The sequence below is a fragment of the Rutilus rutilus genome, assembly GCF_951802725.1.
Source record: "Rutilus rutilus genome assembly, chromosome: 19".
In the NCBI taxonomy this organism is placed as follows: Eukaryota; Metazoa; Chordata; class Actinopteri; order Cypriniformes; family Leuciscidae; genus Rutilus; species Rutilus rutilus.
In genome coordinates, this window is record NC_140232.1 from 9763140 (window position 1) to 9778019 (window position 14880).

The 14880-nt window shown below is 34.3% G+C and overlaps 1 protein-coding gene across 1 annotated transcript in view; it reads left to right on the forward strand.

Moving 5' to 3' along the window:
• The window catches only part of mtor (mechanistic target of rapamycin kinase), a 222836-nt gene that overhangs the window by 80730 nt on the left and 127226 nt on the right, over positions 1-14880 (forward strand). The window contains exons 22-28 of the mRNA XM_084388404.1: positions 1199-1311; positions 3130-3292; positions 4126-4218; positions 5828-5974; positions 9192-9334; positions 9683-9845; positions 11862-12007. Of these exons, the coding sequence (XP_084244530.1) occupies positions 1199-1311; positions 3130-3292; positions 4126-4218; positions 5828-5974; positions 9192-9334; positions 9683-9845; positions 11862-12007 (968 nt within the window). The remainder of the gene's footprint in view (positions 1-1198; positions 1312-3129; positions 3293-4125; positions 4219-5827; positions 5975-9191; positions 9335-9682; positions 9846-11861; positions 12008-14880) is intronic.

Here is a 14880-nt window from a genome sequence, read left to right on the forward strand (position 1 = left end):
CTGATGAATTTGATTATAGATGAAGTGTAATGTAACTAGCAGATGTACAGTACTAGAAAATCGTTTTATACTAAAATTATTATGCAGACAATGCTTCATGTATTCCAGACATGTAATATAAATAAATAGATACATGCATACATACATTCATACATACAATCCCCCTTCACATTTAAAAAAAGTCAATGAATATCAGAGCTTTCCTGAGCTCCTTCATCATTAGACATCTTCTCTGCCAGTCTTCAGCTCCTGACAGATGTGTGTAGCTCCAGGCCAAACCCACAAATCCCACTCAAGTAATTCAGTAATTCCTACATCCACATGAGTCTTCTCTCTGCACGCCTGTAGAGCCCATAACTACCGTCTGCATCACTGGGAGCAGTGAGGTCACCCTAAAGGAGCTCTTAAACTGCCTACCAGTTGTTATGGGCCGAATAAGAAAACAAAAGCTCAGTCAGTCATGTGAGCTGCGCTGGCAATATTTTGACCGTGTGAAGGGCAATATTTTGATTTTAAAAAAAGGGAAAAAAGGGTTTATTCTAAAGACGGCCTCCTTATAGCCATTTCTCTTTTTGAATCTTTAAAAAAAAAAGAAAATGTATAAACCTGTTTGCTGTTTTGTTTTAGTGACTGCTGATGGAAAATTATCTTCAAGTCACATTTCATATCAATATGGAAATTTGTTGTAAATTAAGTTTTAAGTAAATTACGTTTTTTAGTACTGGTTTGTAGCGTCCATTCACAAAATGAGGTAAGCTTGTTAGAAGTTGTGTGACATCCGTGACGTAGAACTGACCTTCCACTAAACCTTACTCACTGTAGGTACTGTTTCTAATGCTGTTAAGCTTTCCTATTAGCACTTGTTTGCATATAAATATAATTGCATATAAGGAAATCTTGTGTTCCTCATTTGTGGATAAAAGATAAAGAAATTTGTGATTAGTGGTTTGCTATAGGATTCAAACAAATGCTTTAATGTGTTCATTGTGATGTAGATGACTCTGAATTTTTTTTTTTTACAAATTTCTATAATGGATTTATATATCATGGTTTACTGTGTGCCAAGTGCTATGTATATAGCACAATATATAATGCACAATACTCTGATGTATTTAACCATTTTTTACAGAGATTTACTGTTTGTCTTGATGCACCAGTTTCACAGTTTTCAGGCAGTTTTCTTCCTTCTGTGTCCTAGCTGCTCATGGCCATCCAGCTGTTTGGAGCTAACCTGGATGACTACCTCCACCTACTGCTGCCTCCCGTAGTTAAACTGTTCGATGCCCCCGATGTCCCCCTGCAGGCCCGCAAGTCAGTGTGAAAATCTTCTGCTCTGTTCAAGCTCTTTTTAAACAAGTGTTATTCAAACCAGTGAGTAGTGAAAGTAAACATACACTACTGTATATGTTGCTACAGTAGTTGGTATGAAATGTGGAAAACAGTGTTTTTTGTTTTGGTTTTGTTTTTTTACTTAATTTGCTATACTATCTATAAAAGTATCAACAAGTCTCAACTTCAGGTCAACATGAACCGCCATTTGCAACCCATGTTATTACTGTGATAGGAAATGTTTGCAAGTTAAACAGAATATATTGATTCCAAGAATGTAGGCTTGATTTTAATTATTAGGGAATTGGTGAGAGCATGGTCCAGATTGGAGCCACACCTGAATAGTTAAATAGTTAATTAAAGAATAATTAAGAAAGGCCTTAATAGTTATTTTGCTGTTTGTGAAAAAAAAAGAAGTAAATTTGTTTCAGGGATTTTTTTTGTTTTAGTTTTTTTGAATAATGTTCACTGATAAACAATGAGATCAAGAACATAATATTGAAGTAAATGTCTTTAATTTTGATTTCATGTTGACTTAATGTGGGCATAGGTCATTTGAGGTAGTGAGAGTGTTTTCGCAGCAGTGGTAAGAACGAATGTGAATCAGGTAACCCCAGAGTCTATGAATACAGGATCACATTAACAAAGTGGCTTTGGCCAGCTTTTACTCTGCTAATACTCTCAGTAAAATGTTTTTTACAGACAAGAATCTGTATTGTTTTACTGAATAAGTACTGGGCTGAGTTTAAGAAAGAATTTTTAAGAGAAAGGTAGACGGATTGTATTTTATTAATGTGCTTGATTTTGTTGGCTGTTTTAAAACCTCAAACAATTAACTAGATCGTGTCTCCTTTACTGATACAAATATATTTTTTAAAGCTATTCGGCTGCCAATGGCAATATAGAGAGCATGGTCCTGAAAAAAAATCAGGCTCAAATTTTTTAACACAACTTGTTTCGATTTATGGCTTTGATTTTCTCACAGTTTTAGAGTAAAACATGTTTTTGAAAATGTAAATATATTTCATTTAAAAATTTTAAATAGTATTTGTGCACATTTTTCATAACAATAAATGTAAAATTCAAAAAAGTTCACTTTTAAAAACTTTTTCACTTGAGCAATAATCTGCCAAGTGTCGTCTTTGAAAAGAGATCAAACTTAAGTCTTTACTCTAAAGCATTCAAGATTTACGGCACTTTATTTGTACTTTTGCACTTTGTGGCCTCTGGACAGTAAAGTTTTTATCTCTTTTTTCTTATTTTTGATTTCTTTTTGGATCTACGCACCACAAGAAGATATCACTCATCAGTTTGGAACTAATGTTTGGCACTACTCCTTTCTATCCTCTTGTTTCGACAGTTAAGTTGGAAATAAAATTTTCAGGTCTATGCTCAAAAAGTGAATAAACGGATTATAAATATATAAATATAATTTAGTACCATAAAAATAATAAATAAAAAACATTATCGGACTAAAATATAGAACATTAATTTCATTGAAATTAAAAATATATATATTTCGGTCATTTTTGACCAACACGCAAAGAGGGATAAACACTTATTTTTGTCATTTGACTTAATTTGTTTTTTGTTTTGATTTTATAAAAAAAAAAAAAACATTTGGTGGAATGTTCACTTTTGTAAATCAGCCAAGACAACATGGTTTTCTACTGCCAGTATTTTTAAAATGTCTAAATATTGGCCGATATATCAGTCTATTACTTGTTATTTTACAATTAATTAACAAAATGCCAATAAATGTTTTAAAGAACATTTGGTTGTTTTATTTTTGGTGTTTAGGGTTGCCTTGGAGACTTTAGATCGCCTGACTGAGTCTTTAGACTTCACGGATTATGCTTCCAGAATTATTCACCCCATTGTGCGTGCACTCGACGTTACTCCAGAGCTGCGGAGCACCTCCATGGACACGCTGTCCTCACTAGTCTTTCAGCTTGGCAAAAAGGTACAATCTTAAAGCCTAGTTCAAGTCTGGGGAGTGGATCTGTAATGCTGTCCTCATCGTTTGGAAATAAAGTATTAAACTTTTTTTTGCCATAATTCTCATAGTTGTATGTCATTAACTGATGTTCTGAAGTAGCCTTCTAAGTATTCCCTAGTGTCTCGCTAATGCACAAAGACGTTTCCAATCAGAGAGAGGGATGAGGTCATTGCTTTAACCATTCCTCTTAAAACCCTCTTAAAATTACCAGTCAACATGTGGCCACCATGAGCACCAGGCACAAGTTCTGATTCCTTTGATCACTGCTGGCCACAATCCTCAGTTTCCTGTGTTAGAGGAACACCACTTTATTTGTGTACTTCCTAGTTGATGGGGTTTAGTCACATGTATACACATGTGCACTCATTCACTCCCAATACTCAAAAGCTTTTTAGTCTAAATAAATCCAGTATGCTTTTCTTCCTCTTCATGTGAGAAGTGCTGCCACCAAGTTGATGCTAAAATGAAAAGAAGTAACAATACAAATATTTCTACAATGCTAGTACTGAGTATAATGACTTAAATCAGTACACATGTGGTACTTCTTTTTTTCTTTGTTTTTAGTTTTTTTTTTTTTACTGGCTGTTAACTTGTCTTGAATAATTACTTAAAACCATGAAGCAGTATTTACTTCATTGATACTTGAAGGCTTTGTTATTGTTTTAATTTCATTTGTTAATATTTATATTAATATTGAACTTTTTAAATAAATTAGTATGTTTCATAGCATAATAGTTGTGCTGTGTTGACATGAATATTAGTATTAAAAATATTTTTTCTGCATATTTCTTTCACAGTACCAGATCTTCATTCCTATGGTTAATAAAGTGATGTTGAAACATCGCATCAATCACCAGCGCTACGATGTGCTCATCTGTCGAATTGTCAAGGTCAGCATCCTACCCTCTCCACGTCTGTGGATATAATATTTCTTTGCAAAAAACATTAAAAAAAATTCGACATAAACTAGGTCCCTGATGACTATTCAGTCACGTTCTTGTTAGAAGAACTTGTCTGAAACAAACCAGCTCTTGTGTTCTGATGGAGAAGCCTGCCTCCGTTTCCTGTATTTGGCCCCCAGTGTGAACCACCACTCATTCTTTGCTAGTGAACCCAGACTTCCTGTTCCAGCACGTGGCCTCTTGGCATCCATATCCAATCTTGTCTTTGGCTTTGAGATGTATGGTTTTTCCTACTGGCATAGAATTACCAACATGTAATGCTGGTGTAAAAGAAAGGTTCTTGCCCCTCTTTCAAGAAGTGTTTTATGTAAGGAACAATTGAAGAAAGGCCGTTAAATTATTAGAAAATTATACGCACCCGAGATGTAAATAAGGTCAATTATTCAGCTTATACTATGCCTACGACACATTGTTCAGATGTTTTATTTCGAGAAATTTGTTAGGTTTTTGTCCTTAAAACGCTTTTGTGTGTTAGTCTAATTACTTATGCATCTCATTTCAAGCCTCCATTGCTAATTCCAAAACATCATTTTAGAGCTAGTAATGGAGACTTAATCCATTAATATGCAGAATAATGCAGTTATTAGAGAGAGAGAGATCTCTAATAAGTGTGTGTGAATTACCTCAGTCTGTGCAGCACTTAACAGTGTTCGGCAGCAGCGTCTCTACTAATAGCAAAGCTGTAAGTCCTCATGTAGCTTTTCAGTTGAGAATTATAATTTTTTTATAAAGTCCCGGGGCAGAGCTGACACAAAGTATATGTGTTTGTTTTTGTCATTATTGTCCTATTTGTTATATTTATTTGCTTTTATTGGGTTTTGGTTCTTTTTGCTGTTGTAGGCTGTAAAGACTTTTGAAATAACTGAAATAATTTGGCGAAGTGAAATGGAACTGTAATGCGGTCAAGCCCTTCCTGGAACTACTTTAGCCGTGTGTTTCCAGGAAAATAATTGCACACCTTAGAATGTTCGTCAACCAATCAGAGTCAAGTATTCAACAGCCCCGCAGTATAATTACAAATATATTTCTGCCTCCTTTTGCCAACAAAACCTAAATAGTTGGTGTCCCATTATTTTTTTAAAGGATGAAGGCACAGATTTGATTATAGAGATTATAGATGACTATTCATATGTTTGAAATGCTTGATGTGTAAAATCAGTATAACATGAAACTGTTTGTTTGCTGTCGAATTATTATTACTATTATTATTATTATTATTATTATTATTATTTTTATTTATTTTTTTTACTTCTTTTTGAATGAGGGAAATTGAATGAAAGAGTTTTATTCTTTTTAATTATTTTTTTTTAATGCATGTTGCTAGTAAATTATCACACAAATCAGTGGTCAGTAGACCTTTTGTTAAAAAATGAACATTTGACTATATTTAGAGTTTCAAGACCTACATGTCCCTTATTTGTGGAAAGTTTTGGGCATTTAGGTTTTTTCAAGCTGACACAAATATAGATTTGTGTGTGTGTGTGTGTGTGTGTGTGTGTTTGATTTGTCTTTACTGACCTGTGTGTCTCTTTCTCAGGGCTATACTTTGGCGGAAGAGGAAGAGGACCCTTTAATATTTCAGCATAGACAATTACGTGGTAATCAAAGCGACACTCTGGTTAGTAACCCGGTCGAATCAGGACCCATGAAGAAACTGCACGTCAGCACAACTGCTCTGCAGAAGGTTTGTAGAATGATGTGTTAACATTTGCATGTGCCATTAATAGATTGGTATTAATGTAGATATTGAAGCAGACCAGTCTATTAATATCAGACATTCTGATCTCAGTAAAATCAACTTCGACTCTACTGTTGGAAATCTGAATATATTATCTAGTTTATAATGTCCTAATTCACAAAAAAAAAAAAATGTTTTAACAAAATGGTATTGTTTGTGGTGTATTGGTTGATTGAGTGCTCATTTATCACATATTAAATTGATGAAATTGAATAATACTGTCTTTCATAAAATAAATTTGACTTGTTCCTAAGTTTGTAAAGAATGGGGAACTGTTTGCACTAGGAGGAAATGAGTCCCCTTAAAGGCATGCCCAGCATATTCATTGAAATCCTTTTTTTGTATTTTGTATGGTTTGAAACATAGCTACATCTGTCTTCAACACCACACTTGATATTTTTTTCTTGATCAGAGATTTGTGATTTGTCTTTCGGGGTACACTGTTGAAGGGATTGTCTGTTCTCTCTGATTCATGAACTCATCATAATCATTTACATGTGTTGCCTGAGTTGTCTTTCCACTATTCTCTCCACCATTACCTTCATTACTCAGTTTTCTGTTGCCTAAATATTGAACATTCTCCCATGGATGGGCTTGAGTATCTTGGCTTTTAATCTTAATGCATCCTTACTGAATAAAAGTACGTATTTCTTTAATTTATTTCCAAAAAATAAAGAAAAAGATTATAACTGACCACCTTTGAATGGTAGTGTATAAAGTTACAAAAGTTTTCTATTTCAGATAAATGCTGTTCTTTTGAATTTTATATTAATCAAAGAATCCTGAAAAAAATGTGCACAGCTGTTTTCTACAATGATAATAATAATTAATGTTTCTTGAGCAGCAAATCATCATTTTAGAATGATTACTGAAGGATCATGTGACACTGAAGGATCATGTGACACTGAAGACTGAGTAATGATGCTGAAATTTCAGCCTTGCCATCACAGGAATAAATTGCATTGTAAAATATATTCAAATAGAAAAGTTATTTTAAATTGTAAAAGTATTTCACAATATTACTGCTTTAGCTGTATTTTGGACCAAAGAAATGCAGCCTTTGTGAGGAGAAGATACTATACTGTGTGTGTGTGTGTATGTGTGTATATATATATATGTATATATATGTATATATGTGTATATATAAATATATGTATATATGTATATATATATATATATATATATATATATATATATATATATATATATATATATATATATATATATATATATATATATATATTAGTGTGTATATTAGTACAGTCATGGTCAAAATTGATGGCACCCCTGGTAAATATGATAGAAAATGGCTGTAAAAAATAAATCTGCATTGTTTATCCTTTTGATCTTTCATTCAAAAAATTCACAAAAATCTAACCTTTCATTGAAGTAAAAGAACTGAAAGTGGGGGGTAAATCACATTATAAAATAAATGTTTTTCTCCAAAACACGCTGGCCATAATTGTTGGCACCCTGTTATTAAATACTTTCTGCAACCTCCTTTTGCCAAGATAACAGATCTGAGTCTTCTCCTATAATGCCTGATGAGTTTGGAGAATAACTGACAAGAGATCAGAGACCATTCCTCCATACAGAATCTCTCCAGATCCTTCAGATTCACAAGTTCATGTTGGTGCTTCTTCTCTTCAGTTCACCCCAATCATTTTCTATATGGTTCAGTTTAGGGGACTGGGACGGTCATGGCAGAAGCTTCATTTTGTGCTCAGTTACCCATTTTTGTGTTGATTTTGATGTTTGTTTTGGACCGTCGTCCTGATGGAAGATCCAACCACGGCCCATTATAAGATTTCTAGCAGAGGCTGTCAGGTTTTGATTTTTTATCTGTTTGTATTTGCTAGAATCCATAATACCATGTATCTGAACAAGATGTCCAGGACCTCCAGCAAATAAATAGGCCCACAACATATAAGATCCAGCAGTATATTTAACCGTAGGCATGGGGGACTCTTCATCCCTGTTTGCACCAAACACATCTGCTGTTTTATCTGACCATAGAATCTGGTCCCTTTTGAAGTTCCAGTCGTGTCTGACAACTGAATATGCTGGAGTTTATTTTTGGAGGATCGAGGAGGATTTTTCTTGAAACCCTCCCAAACAACATGTGGTGATGTAGGGGTTGTTTGATAAATTTTTTTTAGGCTTTCTGACCCCCAAGACTCAACTAATCTCTGCAATTCTCCATCTGTGATCCTTGAAGAGTCTTTGGCCACTCAAACTTTCCTCCTCACCATCCATTAAGACAATATAGACACACGTCCTCTTCCTGGCAGATTCGTAACATCTTTAGTTGATTATAACTTCTTAATTATTGCCCTGATGGTCAAAATGGGGATTTTCAATTCTTTAGATATTTTCTTACAGCCACTTTCTATTTTGTGAAGCTCAACAATCTTTTGCTGCACATCAGAACTATATTCTTTGGTTTTACTCACTGTGATGGATGAGCAAGGGAATTTGGCCTTTGTGTTTCCTCATATTTAAACTCCTGTGAAACAAGAAGTCATAGCTGGACAATTTCATGTTCCTAGTCCCCCTGGTGTGCTTAAAAATGTAAATATTAATGGGAATATACTTCAGAGATATTTTTCTCATAAAAAATTCTAGGGGTGCCAACAATTATGGCCAGCGTGTTTTGGAGAAAAACATTTATTTCATAATGTGATTTACCCCCCAATTTCAATTCTTTTACTTCAATGAAAGGTTCAAAGATTTTTGCGAATTTTTTGAAGGAAAGATCAAAAGGATAAACAATGCAGATTTATTTTTTTATCTTTTATCATATTTATCAGGGGTGCCATCGATTTTGACCACCACTGTATATATATTAGTGTGTATATTAGTATATGTGTGTGTGTGTGAGTGAGTGAGTTCTGTGTATTTTAAATCTTAATTATGTACAATTACCTTTAAGACATGCTAACATCAAACTATTGTAATCAATTGTGAGTCAAATCTCCCCTGCACTTTATGTGAACAGACCCATTTTGTGTTGAAGTTGGAGTCTATATAGAGCATTTCAAATCAGTCACATATGCAGTTCCAGAAGGCAGCTCTCTGTGTCGTAGGCTTTGAGGCAGATAGCTAGAACAGAGCTCTTGTGGTTCTTTTATCTGTTTATTAGTCCTGTTTCTGCTATGTGCAGGCTTGGGGTGCAGCCAGAAAGGTGTCCAAAGATGACTGGCTGGAGTGGTTGAGACGTCTCAGTGTGGTCTTGCTAAAAGAATCATCCTCACCTGCCCTGCGCTCCTGCTGGTCTCTGGCGCAGACATATATACCACTCGCCAGGTAAACCTTCCCTCCTCTGTCTCTGTTCTTCTATTAAAGTAACATTTCAGAAACCCATTATTTTTGTCGCATTTTTCTGTGCCTTAATTCTGGGAGTACGGTCTCTTTCGGCAAGAACCGTTAACTTGGACAGGAATGGGCTGTTTGGGACAGTTAAATCTGTAATCATACCTGCAGTGATAGGTTGACAGTGTGACAGCAGAGTGCCATCTCATTCAAATAGCAGCACAACCATCTTTGCTATATGTTGTTTGGACAATACCACAGAAAAAACCTACGTAGACTATTGTATGGACATAACCCTGCACAATTATCAAAGCCTGTGTGTGCATTTTCTCTTTTCTGTAGGGATCTTTTTAATGCTGCATTCTTATCCTGCTGGTCAGAGCTGAGTGAAGACCAGCAGGATGAACTGATACGCAGTATTGAGCTTGCTCTGACTTCTCAGGATATTGCTGAGGTCACACAGACGCTGCTCAATCTTGCAGAATTCATGGAGCACAGCGATAAGGTCAGTAATGAAGTCTATTGTCTCTAGACATTTGACATCAGGCATAACGTCTGATCCACATTGTACGTTTGGTCAAATAACTAACCCTACAAGCCAAGAGAGTAAAGGCTTTTTAAAACATCTGAAAACAAGGCATAAATACAGCATTTAAGTTAGGACACTTCTGTCCTGAAAAGAACATGCATTCAATATCATTTGCAAATGAAGGCTACTGCTTGAAGATTTTTCTTTATGGTAAAAAAAAAAAAAAAAAAAAAAAACCTAAATAATAATAATTCAAAAAACGAAATTTGAAACTAAATGCAAGATGTTTCTCAGGGTTCGTACAATTATGAAAAACCTGGAAAAGTCATGGAATTTCAAAATAGCAATTTTCAGGCCTGGAAAAGTTTTGGCAAAATAAATAAAGCCAGAAAGTTTTGGAAAAGTCTCAGAAATTAGTTTCAAAATGTTTATAGAATAGAATATATGTTATAAATGAGAATGTTGGTTAAACAAAATACAATAACGTTCATTCAATCCATCTAACTGCGTTCCATCAGATTTCGTTTTGCAGGGTTGAGCATTATAACCAATCACTCATGTGGTTGAGCTTATGAATGTAAGGGCCAATCAGAGGCATTCAGATTAGTCATCGCTGAAACGAAGAGTTTTGTTCAGTGCACGTGCCCTCTGACTGAATTCTGAGTGAAAGAAATCGTGAATCCTCCCATCATAAACAACAAAGTGCAGATTCGATGTAAGAGATTCATGTCGTGCTGTAGTCAGCTAGCTTCTGTGATATTAACAGGAGTGTTTGTGAGAGTGCTTAAACTCGCGCTATACCAAAGTTATGGACAGCCTCATGTTTGGTCACATTCTCTGCTCCCTTTCTGTATACAGTTTATTCTAGTTAATATAGGTATTCATCATGCTGACAAGATTATGTGAAGTCTTTGTTTTCTAATGCGTAAAACACATTAAAATAGATTGTTTTATCTCTGTAGCCAGAATATGATGTGCAGTTTCCCCAAACACAAAAATATTTGTATGTATTCTATTAATCGACATTAATAATCATTATTACAATATCAAGAGCATTAATTGACAATAATGACCCTGTAATGAGTTCCTGTTAATTGTATAATTTATGAGTAACATTAAACAATCTGTGTAAATAAACATTTATGCTATTTCAGATGCAGCTTATGTTCCACTTTTGCAGTGTAAAGATGGCTTTTGTTAATGATAAAAAATGTATTGGTAGGAGTCTATAGTATTCTGATTGATTTAAGTAGTTGGTTAAATTTAAGCATTTGACATAAGACAACGCAGGTAATCATAAAAATTGCGTGGAACCTGGAAATCAATTGCAAGGGCCCCCTTAATGGAAAAGTTCATTTCTGACCCTGGCATGGAGTGTACTTGGGTGTAAATTGCAGAAATGAAAATATAATCTTGACTGTTATTCCATTGATGTATGTTAATTATTTGCTACATAGTGGAGTTCTGAGGGTCAGACACAGTATTTTATCTAACTGTCTTACTTGTGTGTCAGCGTTTATTTTGTATTAAACTACATAGCTTGTTATTAATAAGTTAAGATATGCTGTGATTTGAAATTTGAACATGTATTTTTTAATCTTATTTTGCATGTATACTTACATTTCATGGAATGTTAGGTCATGAATATTTGCCTCAAAAGTTTATTGGTAGAAATGTTTACGAACCCTGATTTATGTATCCTATCCAGAGAGGTCATTCATGTTAAAAAATATATATAATTTCTTTTTTACAGTACGATTAAGCCTGAAAGTAGCACTACAGTTTGTTATTCTCCTGCGCATTTGGACGATTACATTTCTTTTCCATGTTTAGAATGATCTCATTGTGTTGAAGTCTGAATGAATGGTACATTTGTTCAGTTTTATTCCAGCATTTTCAGGGCTAGATGCTCTGTCTTGGCCTGTTTAATACGCTATTCCATTCAGTTCATCTCTTCTATATCTAAAATCTTTCTTTTCTGTATTTTGTCAGGGCCCACTTCCTTTGAGAGATGACAATGGGATTGTTCTGCTGGGGGAGAGAGCTGCTAAATGTCGGGCCTACGCAAAGGCCCTGCACTACAAGGAACTTGAGTTTCAAAAGGGCCCTTCACCGCTAATTTTAGAATCTCTGATCAGGTAGGAAACCTAAAGTATATCCCAATTTGTCCTCCAAGGAAGTAAGCTTCTCTGCCACATGTATAATCTAAACATTTTAGATTATATATGACATTTCCCAAACTGGCAAACATTCTCTTTATGTCCTCTGCATGTTTGAACAATGACTGTGTCAGACAGCACCTGAAAGCTCATACAATTGCTCTGTTATTTCAGTGTTATTGTTTTCAGTGTTTTTTCAGTTCAGGGTTCACGCGCTTCTTGAAAGTATTTAAAAGTACTTTCATTTCTGATACATGGATTCAAGGACTGGAAAGAATGTGAAAACCAACGTAGGTCCTTGAAAGTGCTTAAATTAAAATTGAACTAAATTTGTTAGAGTTGCATTGGTGCTATTACAAAAATTGGCCTTTATGAGCTGCAAAGCCAGAACAAAACACCTCTGCTGCCTCTACTGCTCGAGCGGATGTATCATGATCACACACATGCAGCCCTGCATGATCAACGTTTGAGCTATTTAATTTTTTATAAAGTATTTATACTTTACATTTATTATAAAGTATTTTTATATATATTTTTACAGTCATTTTATGGTTTAGGATGTTACCATAAACACTGTTCTCCCCCCTAATTAATTAATTTTATTTGTGCAGATATTGAAAAACGTCTTAAAAGCCTAAAAATCAAATTTTAAAACCTGTAGATACCCTGTACTGGTCATTAACAAATAATTTAGAATATTTTTTAACAATTAACTTTTAACATTTGTTTAACAATTTCATTTAATTGCCAAATTCATGTATATAATATTCTCTCTATATTTTAATGTTTTAATCATGTAATGATTCATAAAAAAGACCAGTGTGAAATAAATGTTAAAAGCAAGAATAAGAAAGCTGTAAACTGCATCTCTTGTGCAAACTCGCTCTCTCTTGTACACTGTACTCTCTCCTCACTGAGTTTTTAAAAAGGTCATATGCCCCTTAAAATTGATTTTATGGTTTAGGATGTTGCCATAAACACTCTTCTCCCCCCAATGCGGTATTAATTTTATTTGTGCAGATCTTGAAAAAGGTCTTATAAGCCTAAAAATCTATTTTTAAACCCTGTAGATACCCTGTACAGGTCATTAACAAATAATTTTTTATATTTAGAATATTTTTCAACAATCTTGTTCAAACTCGCTCTCTCTTGTACACTGTACTCTCTCCTCGTTGATGCCTTAAAGTCAATAGTAGTCAATAATTTATCACTTAAAAATAAAATCATCTTCGATAATCAAAATGATATATTTAAATATTTTTTCCTTGGAAAAATTATTTATGCCTTAAAATAGCTTGAATGTATCTCTTCACCTTTGCCTCATTTAGTATAAGCGGTTCTATGAATATACAAATTAGCCCCGTCTCCACTCACACCAGCTCAGAGATTCACTTGTTGATGATCACACGTTGACGTGATTTGTTACAAGGTAGTTTGTGACGTCAGAAACGCCAGCAATTTCAAACTTCAAACCGCATTTTTGAGACTGCAGTTTTAAGGAGAAAATACTCAGCAATGGTGTTGACATGCATTTGTACATGGTTTGTCTTAAAGCATAATAAAAACACCACATAGACATATATAGACATATAGACATTTGATACTGTCCAGATTGGCAGTAACAAAACCACCTTTATTGTCTTTGTTGTGCTTGATATAAAATTAAAGGTGCTTTGTTGCTGTTTTTTATTTAATTTGGTCCACCTTTGTCAAAATAATGCGTCTCTGAATTGGTGGTAAGGCGTATTCTCATGAAATTTCAAATACACTTTGAAGACTGAGCCAGTCCTGCTACTGATTGAGGTCTGTTTCTTGGGTCCTTGGTGTTGTTTGGTTTTGTTTGTTTTGTCAGTATAATATTATTTTGTGTGGCAGAATAAAGATGCTGAGCAATGCTGAGAACATTAGAGAAAAAGTCTCATTTGTTTTCTGTGACTTGTGATTGTGCTTTTTTTTTTTTTTTTTTTTTTTGCTTGTAAAATGATAACGATGTGATTATAGTAAAATAAGATGCAATGTTGTCTTTTGAAATTTACTTCTGGGTTTTATTGTTTTATTTTATTTTGTAAGAAAAATATCTGCAAGATTAATAAACACCTCATAAGGGTCTGCAATGACTTGAGGGTAATCAAATGGTTAATGGTTCCTTTTCAACTTTTGTGCCTTTAAATAATTTTTATATTCTTTAAGTGGCAGTGCTCATTTGCATATTGCTCTGGTAATTTTTTATTTTTTTTTCTGCACTTGATGATGATCAAATTTGCTTTGCATTTAAGTGTTAAACGGTGCCTCTCTGTTGAACAAAATTTTTACATTTACAAGCACATAGTTTCTGCTTGGCTGCTTCTGTGGCAAACCCCTTAACTGAAAAACTTTAACTAAATATATTTTTTAAGAAACTAGATTATATGCAGAGTTTTGATCAGTATTTTTCCATACAGTTCCTGGAAGTGTAACCTCATCTGGACCTCACAAAATGCCCAGAGATTCTGCATCAGTTAAAATGATCATGTGGAATGTGCTTATGTTGACTCAGGTTTTGGGTATCTGTGCAAGGAATGAATGGATTTATGTTCTTAGTTTGATAGCTGTGGTGGTTTCTTGATGAGTTTTCACCCTTTACCTTTGCTGGTTGCTCATTATTAGCTTTTTCCATGTAATCTTTATTTATTTTTGTGTTTGCCCTTTGAAGGTTTATGGCCATGCTATCTGCATAACCAAAGTGCTTGCTCCATTTTATTTAGCCTGTTATAGTAGTGTGAACTGATCTTGACAAAGTCAAATGGATAGGGTGGCCATTCTTGAAGGTCCAGACAAGTACTTTTAGTACACCTAATTAGGGACAATGTCAC